The sequence below is a fragment of the Symphodus melops genome (assembly GCF_947650265.1).
Source record: "Symphodus melops genome assembly, chromosome: 17".
NCBI lineage: Eukaryota > Metazoa > Chordata > Actinopteri > Labriformes > Labridae > Symphodus > Symphodus melops.
In genome coordinates, this window is record NC_136707.1 from 18,418,957 (window position 1) to 18,439,892 (window position 20,936).

General features: G+C 45.9%; 1 protein-coding gene across 6 annotated transcripts in view; it reads left to right on the forward strand.

Annotated features, from left to right (window-relative positions):
• The window catches only part of bahcc1a (BAH domain and coiled-coil containing 1a), a 62,696-nt gene that overhangs the window by 14,947 nt on the left and 26,813 nt on the right, over window positions 1-20,936 (forward strand). For all 6 annotated transcript variants that reach the window (XM_079366050.1, XM_079366055.1, XM_079366053.1 and 3 more), the window contains exon 3: window positions 15,073-15,255. In XM_079366050.1, the coding sequence (XP_079222176.1) occupies window positions 15,073-15,255 (183 nt within the window). The remainder of the gene's footprint in view (window positions 1-15,072; window positions 15,256-20,936) is intronic.

The window sequence follows — 20,936 nt, forward strand, 5'->3', positions numbered from 1 at the left end:
CCAGCTCTTCAACCAGGGTGTAGTTGCCACCTTCCTGTCCAGTGCTTTTTAATCTCTCATTCAACAACAGTCTGCATTTACACAAACACACGCTGCAGCTGCAAAGGGGCTGCTGACAGTTGCTCCCATTGCTCACTCCCTTTGCTCCCTGGCAACTCAGCTGATACCTCCAGACTCAGACTCTCCCGGTCCTATACCTGCAGTGGCAGCTGTAACCCCCCCCCCCCCCCCCCCGCCCCCACTTCTACCCCTCCTCCCCCCGCCCCCCCCTTCTACCCCTCCTCCCCTAGCCCCTTCAGCCTGTGTGATTTTATGTGACAGAATGAGCAGGATTTATTTCAGCACGCATGTTTGGATCCTTTAACAGGGTTGGTTTGAAGGCTCCTAACTGTAAGTGATTTTATGAGACGTGTTTCTGTGCCAGTCAGCCAGGCCAACGTGCCACAACCAGATTTGTGGAGCGCAATGGGGATGCAATTTGAGCGCAAAGCATCTGGGAGCGGAGGAAGGGAGTAAGTTTAGGCTCTTGTGTATGTGACTCTGCACACATGTTTGCGTAGATGTTTTTTGTTGCGTGCATGTAAAGGAAGAGAGTTGGTTAGCTCTGGCTGTGAGTGGGGGGTGGGGGCGGGGGGGAAGAAAGTTTGGCTTCTCGAGGGAGGCCTCATACTGCCCCTGCCTGTGTCTACTGATTTATGAGCTTGTGAAGGAAATCTCTCATTTGTCACTTTTCATCTCTTTTCTCCACATCATCCTTTTTTCTCTCTCTCTCATGGAATTCAGCCTTTCCCTAAATCTTCCATTTCTCCCAGAGAAGAGAAACGTAGGGGTAATATGAGAAGAAAACAAAGACAGGGCATGTAGGGAACTGCTATATTTCTTTCTGGTTAAAGATTTGCCTGACAAATGGCTTGTCTTAGTGGTTCTGATTTAGTAAATATTCATAGGTGTTGACATGCTCGTGTAACGTCTTTTGTTTGTGGTTGCGATGCGTGACATTAGACAGTGTATACAGTCTACTTGTAAATAATTCAAAGCACTTGTTATAGTGCTGGTTCTGCTGCTCAGTGGTTTGAACATTATTGTTGGAAAAAAAGCCCAAAAACATTTGGTCTAAATATCCTGTTAACAATCTGTGTGTGTGTGTGTGTGTGTGTGTGTGTGTGTGTGTTTTAAGAGTGAGTGTGGAAAACATTTCTTGCCATGCAGACAAATACACACAAGTTTGTCACTAATATATGTCAGCCAGTGCATTACCACACTGGGGTCATTGTCAGGTCATCTGCAGACTGGAGTCTTCACATGTGTGTGTGTGTGTGTGTGTGTGTGTGTGTGTGTGTGTGTGTGTGTGTGTGTGTGTGTGTGTGTGTGTGTGTAAACACCAATGTGCACTCATCATGGGTTTATGTGCCTGTGGGCACCTTACTCACTCAGGTGCTACATAGAAATCCACCTCACCCTTTCCTGGCCCTCTGAGGACAAAACAAGGAGCGGCAGGGGCTTCACCCTTTTGCAAAACGTGGGAGGAGAGAGGAAAGGAAGGGAGAAGGTAAGGGGTTAGAGGGGAAGGGAGATAAATGAGGGAGGGGGCTTAATGAGAGCCCTGGCTCACATGATTACGGGACTGGCTGATAGAAATCAGGATCTTTTTCAAAGAAGTCAATTAACCCCCTTCCCCCTACTCTAATTATGCATGGACTGCTCCACTGGCTCTTAACTGATAGGGTTGCACAGTTCAGCTGAATATGCAGACTCACGCTGCCTGAGTCTACACAGGTCTGCGAGTACTGTGACACGCATTTGTGTCTGTTTGTAGTCTGTTTTAAACTCAGGGTTTTTCCAAAGCCATTAGTTATCTGCAGCCCCCCTCATCTTTCTTCCTGTATGACAGGTCGGGCCAGTACCTGGCAGATCCAGGAGGGGGCTCCACCCCAGGACGCCCTCTGGTCATTAGTGCATTAGAAGCTTGATGATGGCTGAACTCTGTGGTCAGAGTAAATAAGCAGTGTAGTAGAATGTCAACATGACCAGGCGGCTCCTTCACAGCACCCACTGTTGACATAACTGCTCTCTTATCTGAGAAGTGCGAAGCCAAGCCCCACAATAGAACGCTGTGCCAGAACAAATACAGTATGCAGATAGAAACCCCTCTATCCAACACACGCATTCACACACACACACACACACACACACTCTGTGAGGAAATGTGTGTGCATGGCACTCCGAGTGAAAGCTGCTCCAGCGGGGCATCAATATTGCACGGAACAATGCATAAATGAAGTTTTAGCCCTAGTGTGGCCTGCTTCTCAGAACCTGTAGTGTTTATGAGCTCATGAAAGTAATTGAAGGACTCTGCCTGCTGAGCTCCACACAGCAAAGACTGAAGGTCAGCATGACAATCACAAGACGAGTTCTGCCATCAGACTTAAGTGAGTGAGTGTTTTTTTTAGAAGATGCAGCTGCAGCAATTACCTCCCCCCCTCCCAGGAGTATGTCCAAGGAACAAGAGTGGGGTCTCAGAAAGAAATAAAAATGGTGTTTGCTTTTCAAACCCCTTGTTTAAGTACCTGTGTCACATTTGCTATTTTTCTGTGTCAAAACATTTCAATAAGCCCTCTTCCCCTCACTGCCTCACATCACCCTAATAACTCTACTTTATTCTTCTTCCCTGTCTCTCTCCGCCCCCCTCTGCCTCCTCCCTTCTATCCATTACGGCCTCTGCCAGGTCTACTCCAGACTGAGCTTGGCTCACACTGGCATTGTGATAACCTGCTGAAAGCTGTTGCCCCCCTGTGGATATGAGGACACCCAGCTGAGGTTTTTCTGTGCTACTTCTCGGGCTCTCCTCCTCTTAAACCATAAATGGCTGTCTTCCATTCACATATTCCCAAAATAATTCCCTGGCCAGGCCAGTCTTGAGGCTTTCTGGCCCAACGCATAGATGCTGACATGTTTTATGGCTAGCGGTGCTAAGCGTATATTACAGAAAAATAAGAAAAACCAATATGTGCCCTCATAGGCACACTGTTCAAAGCAGGTTTAATGGTTACTCTGGGATGTTGAGTTTTTATTTGAGACCCACAACAACTGCCAGCAGTTCTATTGAGCATGGCCAGTTGGAAAATATATGATCTTAATTTGCAGCCCGCTAACGTGTATGAAGGGGTGGTTTTGTGCGCATTCTCAGCCAGTGTGTATCCGCGTGTGTGGGATGTGTTTGAGGATGTGCAATGGCAAACAAAAAATGAGCAGCTGCAACACATCTGTTGACTTCGATCAGATACTGAAGGCCTCTAGTAACCCCTGAAGGCGTCCCTCCTCCTGTGTTGGATCTGAATACAACCTGCAGACAACGGCAGATTTAGAGGGGAATAAAACGTGACTGTCCTTCATGTCCACCTGAGCCGTGGACTCAAGATAGACGACACCAATGGTCGCTGAGCAGCCAACCAGCGAGACAGACAAGCCATGAGCGGCTGATGAAGATGATATCCCTCCCCCCCGTCTCCCTGCTTTGACCTTGGTTTGTGCCTTTTTCTACTCCTTGCTGTTAAAGCTTACATCAAGCTAACCAGCTGGAGAGGAAAGGCTTTTTATGGCTTGCCCTGCTCTATGTTACACTTCATTTGCTCATGTTCGGGTGAGGATGACCTTCTCTCCTCCGTACAGATTGCAGGAAATGCTCCTAATTTTGCTCATCTCTGCTCAAGTGTGTTCCTGCAGATGTTGTGCAGGCCCCCACAGCAGCATTCCATGGATGACCAGTGTCAGCAGTCAAGAGACATATCTCAACTTTAAAGCCTAGTTTGTCAGATGCATTTCATGAAAGAATTTACTGTGAGATTTGGCTGACCTTGTATGTATTTGAAAGTGCAGGCAGCTACAGAAGGGAAGAAAGTGTTTATCTGCATGTGCCAAGTGTTGTCCTCATGGCTAGGAAGCCTTGCAACAGCAAAAGTCGGGAAGCTGCACGCGTCTAACACAGTGTGTTCTTTTCAAGGTAATATTGTGTATCATTTGGCCTTGGCTGCAGGTTCCTGCCCTCTTCTTGCCTGTAGGTTATCAGAACAAAAAATACTTACATTTGTCTTGCACAACGCTACAAGAATTAAACATTTCTCCTTTGTTCCCCTTGTGAACCAGCGGCAAATTATATTCAGGGCTGCGGAAAGACCTTGGCTTGGCTCCGTTATCTGCACTGTTCTGTGTCTGAGCCCCTGACAGGCTACATCAGACGGAGAGAAGCCAGAGTAGGGAGCTGCCTTCTGTTTCTCTCACACACATCACTCCCAGACTTTATCATATTACAGGCCAATCCAAGAGAATTCAACCAGCGCTGCTCCCAATGACCTAAAGGAGGCGCTGGCCACAGGTGGAAGAGGGAGGGAAAGAGGAAGGGAGGACGTAGAGGACAGGAAATTCTGATTAGCCTTGGATGTTGGGATGCTGATTTATTTGTAATTTTGATAGAGGGAGGGGTGAACCTGTGTGTCCTGATACAACAAGTCATAATTTACCCTGTAAAAATGATGGACAAATAAGAGCAGAGCAACAGAGTGTAAGTGGGACAAGAGAGTAGGAGTGAAAGCAGTTAAAAACCCCCCAAAAATGAAGAAAAAGTGTTTCCATTTTAAGGCAGGCGGATGACTACAACCGAGGGAAGAGAGCGGGGCGATGAAGGAGGACAGAAATATGGAGCTGAGCAGCAGGGGGAAGGCGGCAGAGTGATGGAAGAATGATGGAGAGGGTGTGAGAACGGAAAGGGAAAACTGAGAAGGGAAATGAGTGATGGGGCTCGAAGGAGCAAAGGGAGAACAAGGGATGAAAGTGAAAAAAGGGAAGACAGCAGGCAGAATCCGCTCCGTGAATCGAGCTGCTTGCAGATTTATGTGGTGTTTTGGGTATCATTATACATCAACCAGAGGAGATGGAGAGACTCGAGCAATGTGATGCCTATGGGTTTGTGTGTGTGTTTATCTGTGTACCACACTTTTATTCTCCATCCTCACGCTGCTCATGTCTCCACCAAAGCAAACTGACTGCTGAAATTCGACAGAACACACTTGCCTGTGGTGAGGTAACATCCACCCACATCCACACTCCACTTTTCCAAAGCCTATCTATCCAGCACTGCTGTTTGAGAGAAGAGAGGTTTAGACCACCCAGGACTGGGTAGTCAAAGAGGTGCTTTGATGTGGCACAAGCATATGTGCAGCGCATGGGTACGATCTCTGCTAAAACACACTCGCAAAATACAGTTTTACTGCCTCCTGTGCGGCATCATTACTTCTCGTCACTGGTGTGCTGCGATGCTCAGAAGGAGAGAGAGTGAAAGAGAGGCAGCCTCCTCCTGTGCCAGGCAGTGCCAGGCTAAAACACTGGAGCCGGATGGTCACCCTGAGGGAGGGGAAACCTTCCCAGTCTAACCACCTCCCAATTAACCAATTACATTCAAAAGTTAACAGGGGACTGATGAAAGAGAATAGTGCTGAGTACTTGTTTTTAACTGCCCTTTTCCCTTTACCAAGCATGTTTGAGTCTGTGATCTGGTTGGCTGCGTCAACTGAAACATGGCACGCAAGCCGCCCTTAGTCATCCATCCCTCGGCCAGAAAACATGAAACCAGTGGATTCAGACTGATCAGTCATCCAGCTGTAAAACAAACCAGATCCAGAGCATTCCATGTCGCTGATTGCAGTGGAACAGGAGAAGCATGAAAATCCTGTATTTGAATCTGTTGATTGAGGCACCTGATTGAAAACGTTCACAATTGAAAGACACTTTGTTGTCGTTTGTCGCGTGGCTATTTCCTTTTCACCCCCTCGTATTTTCTTTGGTCCTGCAGATGGGTTTTAATGGATGCCAAATGGGAGGTTTAGTGCCTTGCCATTGGCTTGTTGGAGTGTCTTTTTAACACCATCATATTAAATGGCTTGTGTTTAGGACTCGGGGCTATGGCGTGCTCCACTCGTTTACAATATGCCTCAGGCGGACAATGTTTGTGACTTACCACTAAAAGTACAAATTTTATCCCTGTTTTCAAGAGGAGGAGGGGGGCTGCAACATTGGCTGCTGCCGCCAATAAAAGATACGTGGGTTCTGTGACACAATTGTAGTGGGGCTGCTTTGAGCCCTGGAGCCAAATGCAGTGTGTTTGGATTCAGTCTGACAGCTAGATAGAGAGAGAGAGAGGTGAGAAATCCCTCTTTGACTCTGCTCATTTTAAGCGGGGATATCTTTGTGCGCTGATTTTGCTGGTCTTATTTGAAGGCTGTGACTATTTAAAGCCCCGTTTCCACACAGCGGTCCGGTATGGATCATTACAGTTTGGTACAGTTTGGTTAAGTAAAGCCTGATCCTATTTGCATTCCCACAGACAACCGTGCCCTATTTGGTAGGCTGCGTGTAAGCCGGTATGGCGATAGCCGCGTCAGCTACGTAATAGTAGTATATGATAGAAGCTAATCACTAACAGCTAACCCGCTAACCTTTATGCTCATGTCTTTCTTTGCGTGTGTGAATGAGGACTAGCATAAAGGAAGTCTGTATGAAATTTGAGGGGTGAAGGACTCCCCGTTGTATGTGAGGCCCAGGAGGATTCCTCCCCCTTTCCTCTTTTCCTTCTCCTCCCTTCTTTAACCCCCTCCCCCCTTACAGTCATCTCTTCCTCTGTGAGATCTACAATGCTGGGAAGAAATGTGTCATTAACAGGGGAGACCAAAATAATGTTTATGGGCTCAAGCAGCACTGAAATCATTTTCCATATCAGTGCAACTGCATGGGCCCTGTGGGGGAGTAAATCTGATTTTCTCCTCCCTGTGCCAATGGGAAACATCATGGGAAAGAAAACAGATTGGATTGTTAGAGAGATGGCCTGACGCAGCTGTGGGCGGCTCTTTTTGTGTTCGGGTGTGTTGCTGTGTGTGTGTGTGTGTGCATGTCTGTGTCATGAGAGAGGAAGACAGAAACAACGAGAGAGGGGAAGAGAAAGAGAAAAATGAGAAATAAAATACGGATGTTTAGTGTGCATGTGCGGAGGAGAGAATGAGATTGATGATCCCCACTATGATAATCACAACTTTATGCCTCAGGAATGAAGAGCTAGAATGCAAAAACAGCACTAATATGCTCTCCTGTAACAATGGGTCAGTTAACAAGCACACAGTCACCAAAGTTTGGACAGATAATAAATGGTTCTCCTTGAAAAGCATGGAGATGCCCTGTATACCAAGAACAAAGTGCTTCTGGCTCTGTAAGCACTCAGCAAAATGTCAGGCCTTTATTGGCCATTCCATAAGAAACACTTGCATTTTATCTGAACCAAGAGACAAAAAGGCAGTCGCTTTAGTAGCAAGCATAAAGGAGGATTTAACAAAGTAAAATGCTGCTGGAGACAAGGTGGTTCTTGGAGAGGAAACCTATATTGGTGTGGTGTAATATGCACTGCCTGCACTGTGAATATTGAAGTTTTCAGAGAAAGAAAGCCTATAGTTAAGTGTTTTTTTGTTGTGACATCGCTTCCCTTGTGCTGTGTGCTATTAAATCTGTGTTGTGGGAGTTGGGAATGTGAGTGTTCATGTGTGGGTGGGTGTTAAAGGAAGGTAATGGGCCTTGAGCTCATTTGTCCTGGCTTGGTCCTGCTGCTGTTTCACATCTGTCCTCCCACCTCCAGTGTCCTGGTCTGGAATGTCTTCTTGTTCTCCACAGACGATGCCAGTGACTCTGTATATCACTTTCACATGGATCTCAGGAAGCTTACCCAAACAATGCTCCCGGTTGCTAGCCCAGACCTAATAGACTACCTTTATCTTGTGATTTTTTTTTTATTATTGTCCCGCAGACATCATTAATTCCTCAGCTTGTCTGTCTGTTGTGTTTTACTCACACACAAAGCTCTTGAAAGTTTCACCTCAACTTTACATGGACTTTTTTCAGACAGCCCTGTGGTAAAAGTTCCTCGTGAAGATGATGTGGAATCAGAGCTGTAATATTCAGGGTACGAACATTCACGTACATTTTATCGAATTAGCTGTGCGCTACCGATGCAATTGTCGGGCCACACATTAAAGCTGCTTCATACTCTTTTCGGCGTGCCAGTATATTCTTGTCCACTCCGTCTCTCTGTGCATATGTACAATAACTTGTAGCATTGCTATCAGGGCTACATGTTAGACTTAACTTGGATTGATGCGGCTCCTTTTTATCTTTTGTTTTGCCTCCTGTTATCCCCATCCAACAGGTAAAACCTCCTGTTGTGAGGGACGTGTGTGAATAACCCACTCAGGAAGACTTCAGGCTGTCCTGACATTTTCAAACCCTGCTCTTTGCTTTGGAACATCTTCACCTTTTTCCCCAGCTTCTCATTCCCTGTGGCCTTCGTCCACACTGCTAAACTCTTTAGCCAGCTCTTACTTTGCCAGTCAGAGGTCTTATTGTCTCTTAAACGACACACTTCCTGCACTTCCTGTCCTGCTCCTCTGCAAATAGCCGCTCTGGTGCTGTATGTCCAGCTCTTATTTACAGTGCCCATAAAACGCCTCTTCGACAGGAACCTTTCCAGACATTGCTATCTCTTCCTGTCTGCCAACCTCCTGCCCCCCCCCCCCCCCCCCCCCCCCCACCTGCCACCACAGTAGGTACAGGAGTAATGGGATGAGAGATGGACCCCCTTTTGAATATAATATCTCTGATAATAAAAGAAGGCTTTCTGAATGATTTATGCCTCAAGAAGAAAGGCCAGGTAGTGGTACAAGAAGGTGGGAAAGAGATGATTTCATCTGTCTATGTGTGAGGATGTGTGGATCCATTGTTGATTTTAAGGTGCCTGCCATGCCAGTTGGACTAATTTGTTTCAGATTGGAATCGCTTGTCCTTTTCGTATGATCGTTTGCATTGTATAAACAGTAGGGCAAAATGAGCAGGGCGCTTCAGTCAGAGTGTATTTGCATAGCAGTTTTGCAAAAAAAAAAAAAAATCCCACTCTTCCATTAACTTGAATCGCAAGCAAGTAGCTGACCACAAAGCCACTTTGCAAACACAGACTGTCAACTTCAGCGGGACGACCACCATATTCACACACACAGAGGCTCACATATGCTCGGGGGCTACACACTCCCACACACTCTCTGCTACTCTTTCGCCCTCAAAGTTTCTCACACCCTTATCTACACTTCAAGTTCAAACTCTCGCCCCTTACCCCTCCTCTGGATTTTTCTCTGTAGTACGGACAATCTTTCTCACTTTCTTCCTCCATCCATTCCTCCAACTGCTTCTCCCTCTCCCACCCCCGCACTGACCACATCCACTAAACTCACTCCACAGGCACGCAGTGTGGAGAGTGTCGGAGGCGTGCGCTGCTGGCACTTTCCCCCACCCCTGCACTGGGCCCAGCTCCAGGACTGGACCGCCTGTATGCTCTTCCCTCTCTCTCTCTCTCTCTCTCTCTCTCTCTCTCTCACACACACACACACACACACACACACACACACACACACACTTCAGTAGGCTTCTGATCACACAAGCCTCCCACTAGAGTCAGCCCCACCTTTCAACCACCCACTAACCTAAAAAGACAACGTCAGGAAAGGAGTATATGAAGCAGCTACAAAAACAACAACAACAACAACAAACAGCCTTGCAACAGTTTCGGAAATAAGAAGGAATTTGGCTACCAGTTGCACTAATGTTTTCAAGATGACTGACTGTTAGAAGGAAATCCCCCCTTCTTTAGAAGCCATTTGAAATTCTTGCTGTGTTTTATTGTGAGGAAGTAGGTGCTGGGTTAGTCAGCAGCCCTCCAGGGTTGCGTGTGTAGTCTGTCTCCGGCTGCTGGTGTGTACAGTTGCCCAATCCAATCCAGTTTCCCATATAACGAGAAGGGTCAGAAACGTTGCTGTGTGTAAATGAGGGAATACGTGTGTGGAAAGTCTGGCTGGCTTCTTTTTGGGCGTCTGGGAAGAACATGGAACTCCATCGGTAGGAAAGTCTGATGAAAGGACATTGCATTAGGAGTGATACTTCCACCGACAGACACCCTGCTTAACATGTTTTCACTTGGTAAGTTACCGTTGAACTGTCTGCATAGCTTCTGTATTCCTTTTTCGCTCGCTGCTTTTAAGTTTGTTCCATATGAGTCTGAGCCAAATGATTGACATTAACAGCTGAGGCCTTTCAAATTCAGATGTTTTATTGTAACCAGAAGAATAGACACATTTGATGTTATAAATGAATGTGCTGCTGTGTCAGAGTTAAAGCATAGCCAGAAACTTAAACATGCTGATAGATATTATGTAGCTATTTGAAAAAAGAAAAAAAAAAGCTGCTGCTTTCCTTATTGACAGCATAAGTAATGTTGATATTGATTTAATTCATCTGAAAAAATTATGTCAAATGTCAAGGCAGAAAAAGTGCATGTGAAATGTAATCCTTCAGGGTGTGTTGACCAGATACAAACCTGCCTGCCACATGGCACTGACTGCTGACTGCTCTCACAATCACTCACTTTCTGGGATAGGAGGCCTTATAAACGAGTCTTGTGGATGTGTTTTCCCTGCTACTTCTTCTTCTTCTTCTTCTTCTTCTGTCCCCCTCATCTTCTCTGGCGCTCCCCTGATCACTGAGCTGTGGAAACAGGTTGATGCAGTCACACCTGCAATTTTCTCTCTGTCTCGCTTCTTTTCTTGTCACCATCACTCTCATCAATGGCTGTCTGTCTGGTGTCCTTGTCTAGACGACGTGTCCGTCCGTCCCTTCAGGCTGCTGTCTGCAAATAAGACGGAGAGGAGCAGACTATCGTGGCTCATTTTTCAAGAGCAGACAGAGAAATATGATACACGAAGAAAATGTCATTTTGTCTTCTCTTATACAATGGACATAGTCGTAGATCTCAGCATGGGTGTATGTATTCCCTTGCATGCCAAAAGCATATAAGCGCTTGTGAAGAGGTGTAAATTTCTCAACAGGATATTTTGATCAGATTCCCAGCATTTAAAAGAACAACGTGTTGTGGGTGGGTGCTTGTTGTCTTCTCAGCTTTTTCTTTTTTTCCTTCTTCGTCACTGCTTTGCCAACTCTTAGATGAATCCCTTTGCATCCTATTAGATATAATTCCCTGTTAAGTCACCGAAATACCACTCAACAATGATTTGTATTAATGGCCAGGGATGCTCTGCGGATCAGATTAGCGGCCCAAACAGGACAAAGATTATGACACCTTCCTCCCTACAGCCTTACAATTGAAACCAGATTAGAGGACGGAGAAAGGTGTGCATATGTGTGTAAACAAGCTGAACAGGCTCTTGGGTGGGGTTTCAGGGTAGTTTAGGAGGGCTGCTGTTCCTGAGCAGCACAATGACCAACTGCATCTGGCCACGGCTGTAGTAATGGGCAGCATTCAGCCTCTCGCCTCGAGCACTGTTTCTCTATCGTTCCCATGACAACTGGGCCTTCATTCTCCCTGCTCCGCCTCCCCGCCTGCTGCTCACTCAGCGCCGTCCACAGGGGCCTCTGCCTGGGCCCACACATTACAGTGCGTGCATACATTTGTGCTTTTGTTGTTGTGCACAAGCTGGACTCCACACACCTACGCTGGAGTGTGGGTGGAGTAGCATTAGTTAACACCTCCACCTTCTGAGGATCTGGTTATAGTTGAGTTCTTTTTGTGTTAGAGGGTGTCAGGGTGGGTTGGGAGATGTCAGGAGAAGGTGGGGTTACTCCGTCCTAATGCTCCCCTCTCTTTCCCTTAATTCTCTAATAGGATTAATCTCCATCTCTTTTAAGGATCGGCAACGATTAGGATGAACAGGACCCTATTTTCTTGGGCAGCCAACACAAGCGCGCTGCTGGCACCACTTAAGAACTTGAGAAATAAATAAACAAGTTTTTTTTTTTTTTCCCGGAACGTAGGCAGAAAAACACTCAACTTTTGTAAGGATCTGGCCTGGCAGAGGCAGGCTCCTTTGGATCTTTGACACTATTTAATAAGCTGCTAAATAAACAGTGATGGTGAGTCCAGCATTGGTGTTGTCATGCCTCAGACTTTTTACGCAACTTGTTCTGCACTGCTTTGGTTACAGCCATGGCACACCAGCCCACTTCTATTACCTACGTGCTTTCTCACAGACGCCTCAGAGTCATTCGAGTTCACATGGATTTAAGGAGAGTTTCATATAAAACGAGTGTGTTACTTGTGTCCTTAAATGCAGCAGTGGATGCTCTGCTGTACCATGCATGCACAGTATAAGTCTCAGCAGGAGGCAGAGACCAGACACAACAGAGGGAGGGGTTGTTTTCTGAGTGACAGGCTGTGGAGTCAGCAGGATCCAATGTACAGTAACAGAGGTCAATGCACTTCAATAATTACTCTGCAGTAGTGTTCAGATTAGGCCTTCTCCGGTGCGGCCCTATGCCCAAACTAGATAAATCTGGTTGTGTCGAGGGACAGCTTTTCATGTTTAAGTTGTTTTGAGACCCTCCGAAGGTTTTTCTCAGCTTTAACTTCAAAGATCCCTTTGCCTGACATCGAGACTCACCCTTTGTATGTATTGTCCGGCTCCTCTCCTTGTCTTCCTGGCAGAGGCTCTCTCCTCACTTGGTGTGTGAAGAGGGGCTCCGCAGCCTCTCTCTGTCACTCTGTGTCTCTCTCACTCTCTCTCTCTGGGGCGAGGCTGTTAATAATGCAGGAGGATTAGCTGATTTATGTGAGCCGGAGGCACCGAGGAAAGCTGGGGTTCCTGGGGGCGACAGGCAGAAAGAGAGGGCCAAGGATTGTGCAATGTGGAGGGCGGTGCCATACAGGGGCCTTGGGTGTCTTGATGACGGTGGCTGGATGAGTGCCTACCAAGTGCGTGGGCCACAAATCCGCCCACTGCTGCCCCCAACACCCACCCTGCACTCCTCAGAGCTCTGCCAGGAGCACGGAAAGGGTCAGGGGTGATTTGAGGTGGCAGCATAGCAAAGAGAAGAAAGGCAAAGATAAGATACTGTAGGAGCCATCAGACTACCTCCAGCCAATGTAGTCTATGGTTGCTTTAGCGTGGCTTCCTCCTATGATCTATATGGTCCTTCCTCACTAATTGAGTTTCATTTTTGTCTGCTAATAAGGCCTATGGTTTTCTTTTTTGTTGTCTGTATTGGATCTGTTAGCGCTTTAAAAAAAGTTAAGTTCCACTTTAAATTAATATTCTGACTTTGACTATGAAATATTTACTCTCAATGAAAGGATTTTTTCTAACATCTGACAAGGCGTTTTAACCACAAACACCAAAAACAGCTGTTCATGAATCAACACTGAAACAAGGAACTTAACAGAAATTGCCTAATGTCTTTCCAGTGTCATGTATAAAGGGGATTAGTGTGTGTTAAAAGAACACATGTGCTTACTCAAAGGAGACTTTTGAGTTTCTGACTGACTACTAGTAAACACACACATACACACCCACACATACACACACATACAGCTGGTTTTAAGGTTGTTTTCGAGGAAGAGCTCTGCTAGGTTGAGGATTGTGGGGGATTTCCACCTGTCTGGCGCTCTGGTGTGAAGAGTGACAGAGCTGTGCCTGTATGTGTGCGAGAATGTGTGTTCAATGCCTATTTCAGTGTGGGAAGTACATTTGTGTGTGTGTGTGTGTGTGTGTGTGTGTGTGTGTGCACATTCTCCTGTGCTCTAGCCCATGAGCCATAGGCTTTCACGGTGCAGGGGCAAGCAGCAGACTGATGGGTTTATTCCTGCTGTCTGCCCAGAGGATGTGCTCACTCACTGCCTGGCTGATTAAGACTTCCACACAATTGTTCTCACACTCCCAGAAAAAAAAAAAAAAAAAAAAAGATCGATTCATGTTTGCACTGATTCACGTTTAAAGAAAATCAAATCACGCAGCGTTCCCTGTTATGTCAGCTCGTCACGAGGGGCTGTTAATGAATTTTTACCATATCGCTCCCCGTCTTTCGTTTTCGCAACTCGCGCACAATGTACGCTACCCCCAATGTGTGTGTGTGTGTGTGCATGTATGTGCAAGTGTGCTCTCTTCCAAGCATCCTCATACATATGCATGAGGCTTCACAGCGGTGTGACTTTGGGGAAATGAATGTGCAAAGAGCCGGGGACCCGGGCCCCTCACTCAAGTGCACTGGCGGGCGCGTAATGGGAATGTAATTTAAGCAGTGGTTAATCAGTGTGTTTTCTCCGACTTGCCCGGCAATGCATAATAGACAATCAGCCCCCAGTCACACGGGCGTTGCTACGAATGGTCAATTACTCATCATAGTCTTGTTAAACACACAGTTCAGCCAGCCAGGGACAGATTGCTCGGCTGGTGCCATCATTATGTTAAAGAACAAAGCAAAGCAAGGCTATGTGTCAGAGAGAAATAGAAGAGAGAGGAGCGACCGAGGGGAAAAGGATGGCATGTAGGGTATTTTTGCCCATCGAGATGGGATGGAGGGACAGAAGGGGCACTGTGACAAACGGAAAAAGAAGCCGAACATCAAAACGGAACCGCGGAAGAGCGTACGAGTGCACTGTCAGAGTCATAGAGCAGGAGGAAGAATGAAAGAAAGACAGAGAGGAGCTGAAATGGAGCAGAGCAATGAGAGAGATCGAGGGCATGAAAGTGAGAGATGGAGAGCATAGGATAATGGAGAGAGGGAGAGAAATTGAGAAAGGGACACTGGGGAGCAGGAGCAAAAAGTGTGTGAGAGCGAGAGGGAGAGAGCTTGAGAAAGTGTGTACTCAGCTGTGAGATGAGACCTCTGTCTGCCCATGGGGAGAGGCGGTGTGAGGGGAGCGAAACGAGGGGAGAGGACTCTGCTGTCAGTGAGGGGGAGGAGAGTCTCACACTCCTTCTCATCATGCACACACACACACACACACACACACACATACTGTACAGTCATTCACCCTCTCCCCACAGCAGTCATCAACCCTGCCTATCTTAATTCCACCTATAAGGCCGGCTGCATCCACCCTTTAAGATGTTTTTTTCCTGTTTTTGACCACGCACATTTTCGCCGTGTATCACTGTTATTCTAACCATGTTCTTTCTCCTTTACTTTGTCCCTGTGGGAATACAGGCAGTGGATTGATGGGCAATTCCTCCGCCTCCTTCATGGGGACTTTTCTGGCCAGTAGTCTGGGCACCCCTCCTTCCCACCCGTCTCACCCTTCCCGGCCGCCTTCCTCGCCCTCCTCACCCTCTTTCCGGGGTGGACCCCACTCCAGCGCCTCGCAAATCTGGTTCCCCCATTCGCATGAAGGTACCTCAAGTCACATATATACACACTTCGCACAGCCCCACACCCTCGTCTCACATTGTCTATGTGGCCATTTCATGTCTTGGCAGTATTGGGAACAGAGCTTTGCAGGGTGTATTGTTACTCAGATACTGTGTATTTTTAGGCTGTGTTAGGTTTCCAACAAAGCACAACTTGTAATCATCAAGCAAAAGACAGGCTCCCTCCCTTTTATTTATGCTCCAAAATAGGCCCAGGACCCACATGTCTAGGACTGAGCATGGTGCCATGGTTTCTGTATGGGGACACAGGGTCAAAAGTTCAGCCAAGGAATCTTGCGGTATTGGATTCATGTCAGCAGGAATGTCGCTCAGGATTCTGTGAAGCAACACACGCAAAACGCAAGCCTGTAAAAAGTTGCAGTGATTGCAGAGCTTTCAGCTGGTGTCTCCATCACAGTTTAATAGGCTGGTTCCCACCCAACGCCGAAGCATAAAACCAGCGCTATACACGCAGACACTCATGCACAGTCAGGAAAATGCAATGACACACTCGCATACAATTCAACACCTTACATTTCAGCTTAGATACAGCCAGGAAGTCAGACAAGGATCAAGAAGAGAGATTAGCCTGGTTGGGTATTTTGGGAATTCGAATGCTTAGGATGTCAGATAAACGTGAAACCTCCCACCCACTGATATATTAATTCAAGGTCTGCTATTTCTGTGACTTTACTTCCATCACATTTGGATTTAATGCTTTTAATCTTTGACTAATTACACAATGTGATGGCCATCTAATGCCAGAGTATATGAAGTTGACAAACTGCTGCCATTCTGTCTTCCTGTAATTGTTTATTTATTTTCTAAGAATAGCCCAGCTGTTGGGGGGTGGGGGGGTGGGGGGGGGATGCCAGTGGGGAGTATTTGTTATTTGTGGTCACTGATCAGCGGCGCCCCAGTTTCATGATTTGCAGCTGATTACGTGCAGAGCAGCTGACATGCTGTCTGTTTTGTTCAAATGTGTAAAAGCATTGGATGCCCCCCAGCTCCTTTCTCCCCTCTCCGCTCCCCACTTCGCTGTAATGTCCCGGCCACCAGGGGTTGTGTCAGGGACAGCTGTAACGGCGACGACAAAAGGTAAACCTCCAGACTTAGAAACTCCAAGATTTCCCCCCGGAAAAAAGTCTATTTTAGGCACCAGGTTTTCTTTTACCTTATACTATTAGGGTTTCATTGTCAAAGATTGTCCTCTTGTAGAAAAGTAGAATAATATTAATAAGAGTGATGATGATAATGCCAAGCCTAATAAAAGTAATGGAGGTGATTATGACTGGGATTATTACTCAGTTGGCAATGGAGGCCATTATCTCTATTGCAGTTTAATTGCATATAACGCACTAAGAGCATGATTGAATCCAGACTGTTCATCAACCACATTCAGCTGTTCCCTCCTCAAGATAATTGCATATTGTCTTTTTCCTGTTTTGCATAAAAAGCAAGTCATCAAAATGAGCGGCACAATTACCCAGACTCTCGCCTGCTCTCTCCGGGTGTCAGCAGAACCCCACCAGCAGCAGCAGCAGAGGCGGCGCTGAATTGTGCGTGTATGTGTCAGCGCATTAGTGTGTAACTTGTAACCGAAAAGATATTCTCTGGATATTTTCCCCCCTTTCTATTCCGGTAGCATTCTCAAAGAGGCTACATACAAATTGTGCATTCAAGGATCATTGTTTGATCCTCATGTCTCTGGCATATACCTGTCATGGTGCAGAAAGTCTTTGTCTCTGCTATTCTTCTGGCACATATTCCACAAAAGTTTAGCTTTTATCATTTAAGATATTATCTCCTCAGTCCTTTGTTATCATTTGGCCAATTCAATCTGTAACATGGATTTCAGAAACACCTAAACAGTAACATAAAAAGCGTTGTTTTTCAAATCTAAGGCAAATTTGGAGGCAGTTTGAAATACCAAACCTTTCGCAAGTGAACTCTGATATGAAGACACATTTGCACAATCCTCTCTGAATGTTTTCTGAAAATAATATTAAGGACAGAAGAATGTTTTATCCACACTTGGATCTTGATGAATACAAAATCAACATAGTGCAAAAACAAGCATTATTAGTTTAGCTGCATGTGGAATTTTATGTGGACAAAGCAACAAATATCCATTTCAGCATATTAAATTACATTTGTAGTTGGACCAAAAAACCAAAACAAAAATCAACCACAATTCACAAACCAACCAATCAAAATACAAAAAAGCATTCCAGGCTTCAATTGCTTGGGTTTGAAGGCCAGATTAGTGGGGGGGGAAGTGTTTTCAACTTAATCTGCAGTAGCAGACACTTATTTTGAAATGGTCCATTAAAGAGAGCCGGTCATGCAGACACTTATCTACTGGGAGCCTGTGTGACAAACCTTTAGCCAAGCGACTTGTTAAGCGAACCTATAAATGCCATTCCCACATAACAGGGGGGAGATTGTTCCTTTGGATCAAGATTACTTTGGGAGAGTACTTTTAGTCGATTAAATGTTGAGATTTCTTTGAAGACTGATTGTTTTCGGTAAAGATATTGTGCATTATTTTATCCCACAAAGGTCGTTACATTTGTGTAGAGCGATAGTGCCAAGAACCAAACCATTGGTGGCTAAGTTGATATCAGAGGAAAGCACAGATTCAAACTGCTTTTAAAGCTCTGGATTCTCTCATCTGGTTATTAACCAGATACAGATACATGGGATTGTCAGTGTATTCTTTGAGGGAAGCCCTGGACTTCCTTACAGAGTGTGTGTGTGTGTGTGTGTGTGGGGGGGGGGGCAGTTTATGACAGGAACTGATGCAGTGTTGTGACCGTTTGGATAAATGTAATATGAAATGTTTTCATAATACTTGGTGAAATGAATTAGGTGCTTTGAGCTTAGGAATGATTCATTTTCATGTTTGGAACCATTTGAATAAACCTCCCTGAATCAACTGAGTGGGAAAATTAAAGAAGAAAAATGGACCAGCTGGCCTCAGTCCAAATGACTTCTTATGTTACGGCAAAAACAATCAGACTCTCATATTTCTATCAACACGACATAGACACACATGCATGCACACACAGAACTGCCTGCACACACCTGTCTAATCCACTTCTGTTTGATACGCCTTTCCAAGCCTATCTTCAGTTGTCCATCTTTCCTTCTGTTAGCAGTTGCTGGCTTTTCCTTTGGTGGGATTTAAGCTGCACCCCCCCACCTCCCCCCCCCAGCTCTCCTCTCTTCCATACTCATGCCTCTTTCATTCTCTCTCTGCCTCTTATGCCAGCCTGCATCCCTTCCTTTCAATTAGTCAAACCTAAAGAGATCCAGCACAGTACTGCCCCTCCTCCGACAAACCCCACCTCCTCCTCTTCTGCGTCTTGATGGTTCTGTCACTTTTTCTCAATTAGTGGACCTGACAGGCAGCTAAGCCTGCTCCTCCTCTCCTCTTGGTCTTCCTCCGCCACGCTCTCTCTTTTTCCATCCATCTCGTCGGTGTCAGAGCAATTTTTTTCAGAGATATATGTTATTCTGCATTTTAGAAAACTTAAAGAAACCTCCATCAACAATTGTACATCGTGCTGGTATTTTTTATGGCAGGTTTTGGAGTCAATAGCACTGAAGGGCTCTCTTCTCATGCAAAATGAAACACTGTCATCTGCCTCTAATTCAGCAGGCTTAATTCTCCTCTGCCTCTAGGTGCTTTTCTATATCCAGACCCCTTCTTTGTCCTCCCTGTCGACTTGCTTCTTTTAACCTACCATGCTGTGAGAAATACCTCCAGAACTTCTAGAAATCCCTCCCTGGGATGCAGCTCTGTTTGTTCTGCCTCTCGCCCCTGCTCTGCCTGTGGAAAGGAGGGCATGCGCTGCGATCTCCCTTCTGCCATTCACTGCCAAAGCAGTCTTGTTTGTGTGTGTGTGTGTGTGTGTGTGTGTGTATATGTGTGTGAGTAGAAAGAGCAAAAGAGAGTGAGGCTGCTGTGCAGTCAGCAGACTGCACTAAGACCCTGCTCACGTCGCCTGCAGCAGGAGCAGCGGCAGCAGCTTCCTTGTCCTGGCCAGATTAATGGCTGAATGGGCTCTGCCGTGCCCAGCAGTCCCCCTCTTGCCGCACCAATGGAGGGCATGCTGAAACTGAGCAGGCTGGCATTATCGGGCACAGCCAGACCACGCTGTGAAAAGGGATTACGCCGTCAATCGTCACGCTCACAAACAACATGCTGCCGCAGAAAAAAAAGCCCCTCTACCAGCTTGGATAAAGACTGCCAAACAGCTCAGTGCTTTTTCTCACCCACAAAATCAGAGAAAAACGTCTTGCTTTAACAAAGAAACCCCCTCTTCCCACTGTCGATGAATTGGCATAAATAGGTGTGCTTATTAATCATGACAAAAAAGAAAGAGGTCGAAAAAAAAACTGGAGAGCGAAGAGAATAGAATTGGTTGAAAAATAGGTGAAACAAAGAAAAAGAGAAACGTGAGGGTATGTAATTATTACCCCATTGCCCTCAGAAAGCAGCACCTCCTGTGTTATTGCAGGGCTGTTTGCCCTTTCTGTGTATTTCATTAATTAAGATGGGAGCATGCGGAGGCCTCTTTGAGACGGGGTCGTTAATCCCACCACAACACTCCTACCTCCCCTGAACCGGCTCGCAGCACTAGCCCCATTGTTCCAACGGCAGAAAGTGAGATATTCGACACTCTGAGCTCCTGTTAAAAACCACGACGCTGTACGTGCAAAAACAATCCCCCCTCCGTACAGACACACACACACACACGGCCAAATGAATTGCATCTGCGCCTTTCCTGGATAAGGTCGCACACTTGCCAACACAAATACGTCTGTCTTTCATTTAGCTTGTAGGGCCATGTTTTCCTCTCTTTATCCCCCTCCTCCTTCCTTCACTCCGTCTGTGAGCTGCGTTTGAGGCTGGAGGGTGAGACAGGTGCAAAAGCAGAGAAAAGGAGACGTGAACCACCTGGACTCAGTTGATGACTTAGAGGTCACTGAAATGCTCGTATGTTGAGCGGTTGGACAGTAGACTTCCGTCTCTATTACACGTATTATAGAACCAAGTTGTTAACTATATGTTTATCTCTCCTCTTTATGTCTTTCTTTATTTCCTTTCGTCCCTGACTTTTGTTCATTCATGATTAAGGTGTCTGTATGTTAATTTTCTGTCATTAGTTTATTCACCTTGTATTGTCATTTAGTGTAGTTTGGAAGGTTTAATTTTGACTGTTAGATTAATTTTTTATCTTACTTTTGAGAATATAGTTAATATGGTCCTAGCATTTCATAATTTTAATTTTAATTTTCAGTGCTTTCACTTTATTATTAAATGTACGACAACAATGTCATACAACCATGCACAATTATGTATTGCACAGTTTAAGGGAGATTGTTTGGGCGTAACTTCTTGGATGTTACAACCCATATACAAGAAGTGGGTTGTCATCGTGATGCTATTTCGTGTCCTGATATTGCATTTGGTTTTCATCTCAATCCATGTTCTGTCTCCGCCCTCCGTCTTCAAAGTCCTTTGTTTTTTTTGTTGTTTTTTTTTATGTCCCCTCACAAAATGAGTTTTGTGTTTGGTTGTGGTGTAAATGATCTCCAGATGGGCCTGACTTAATAGGCCCAGGTGTATTGGCTTACAGGCACACCTTCAATATG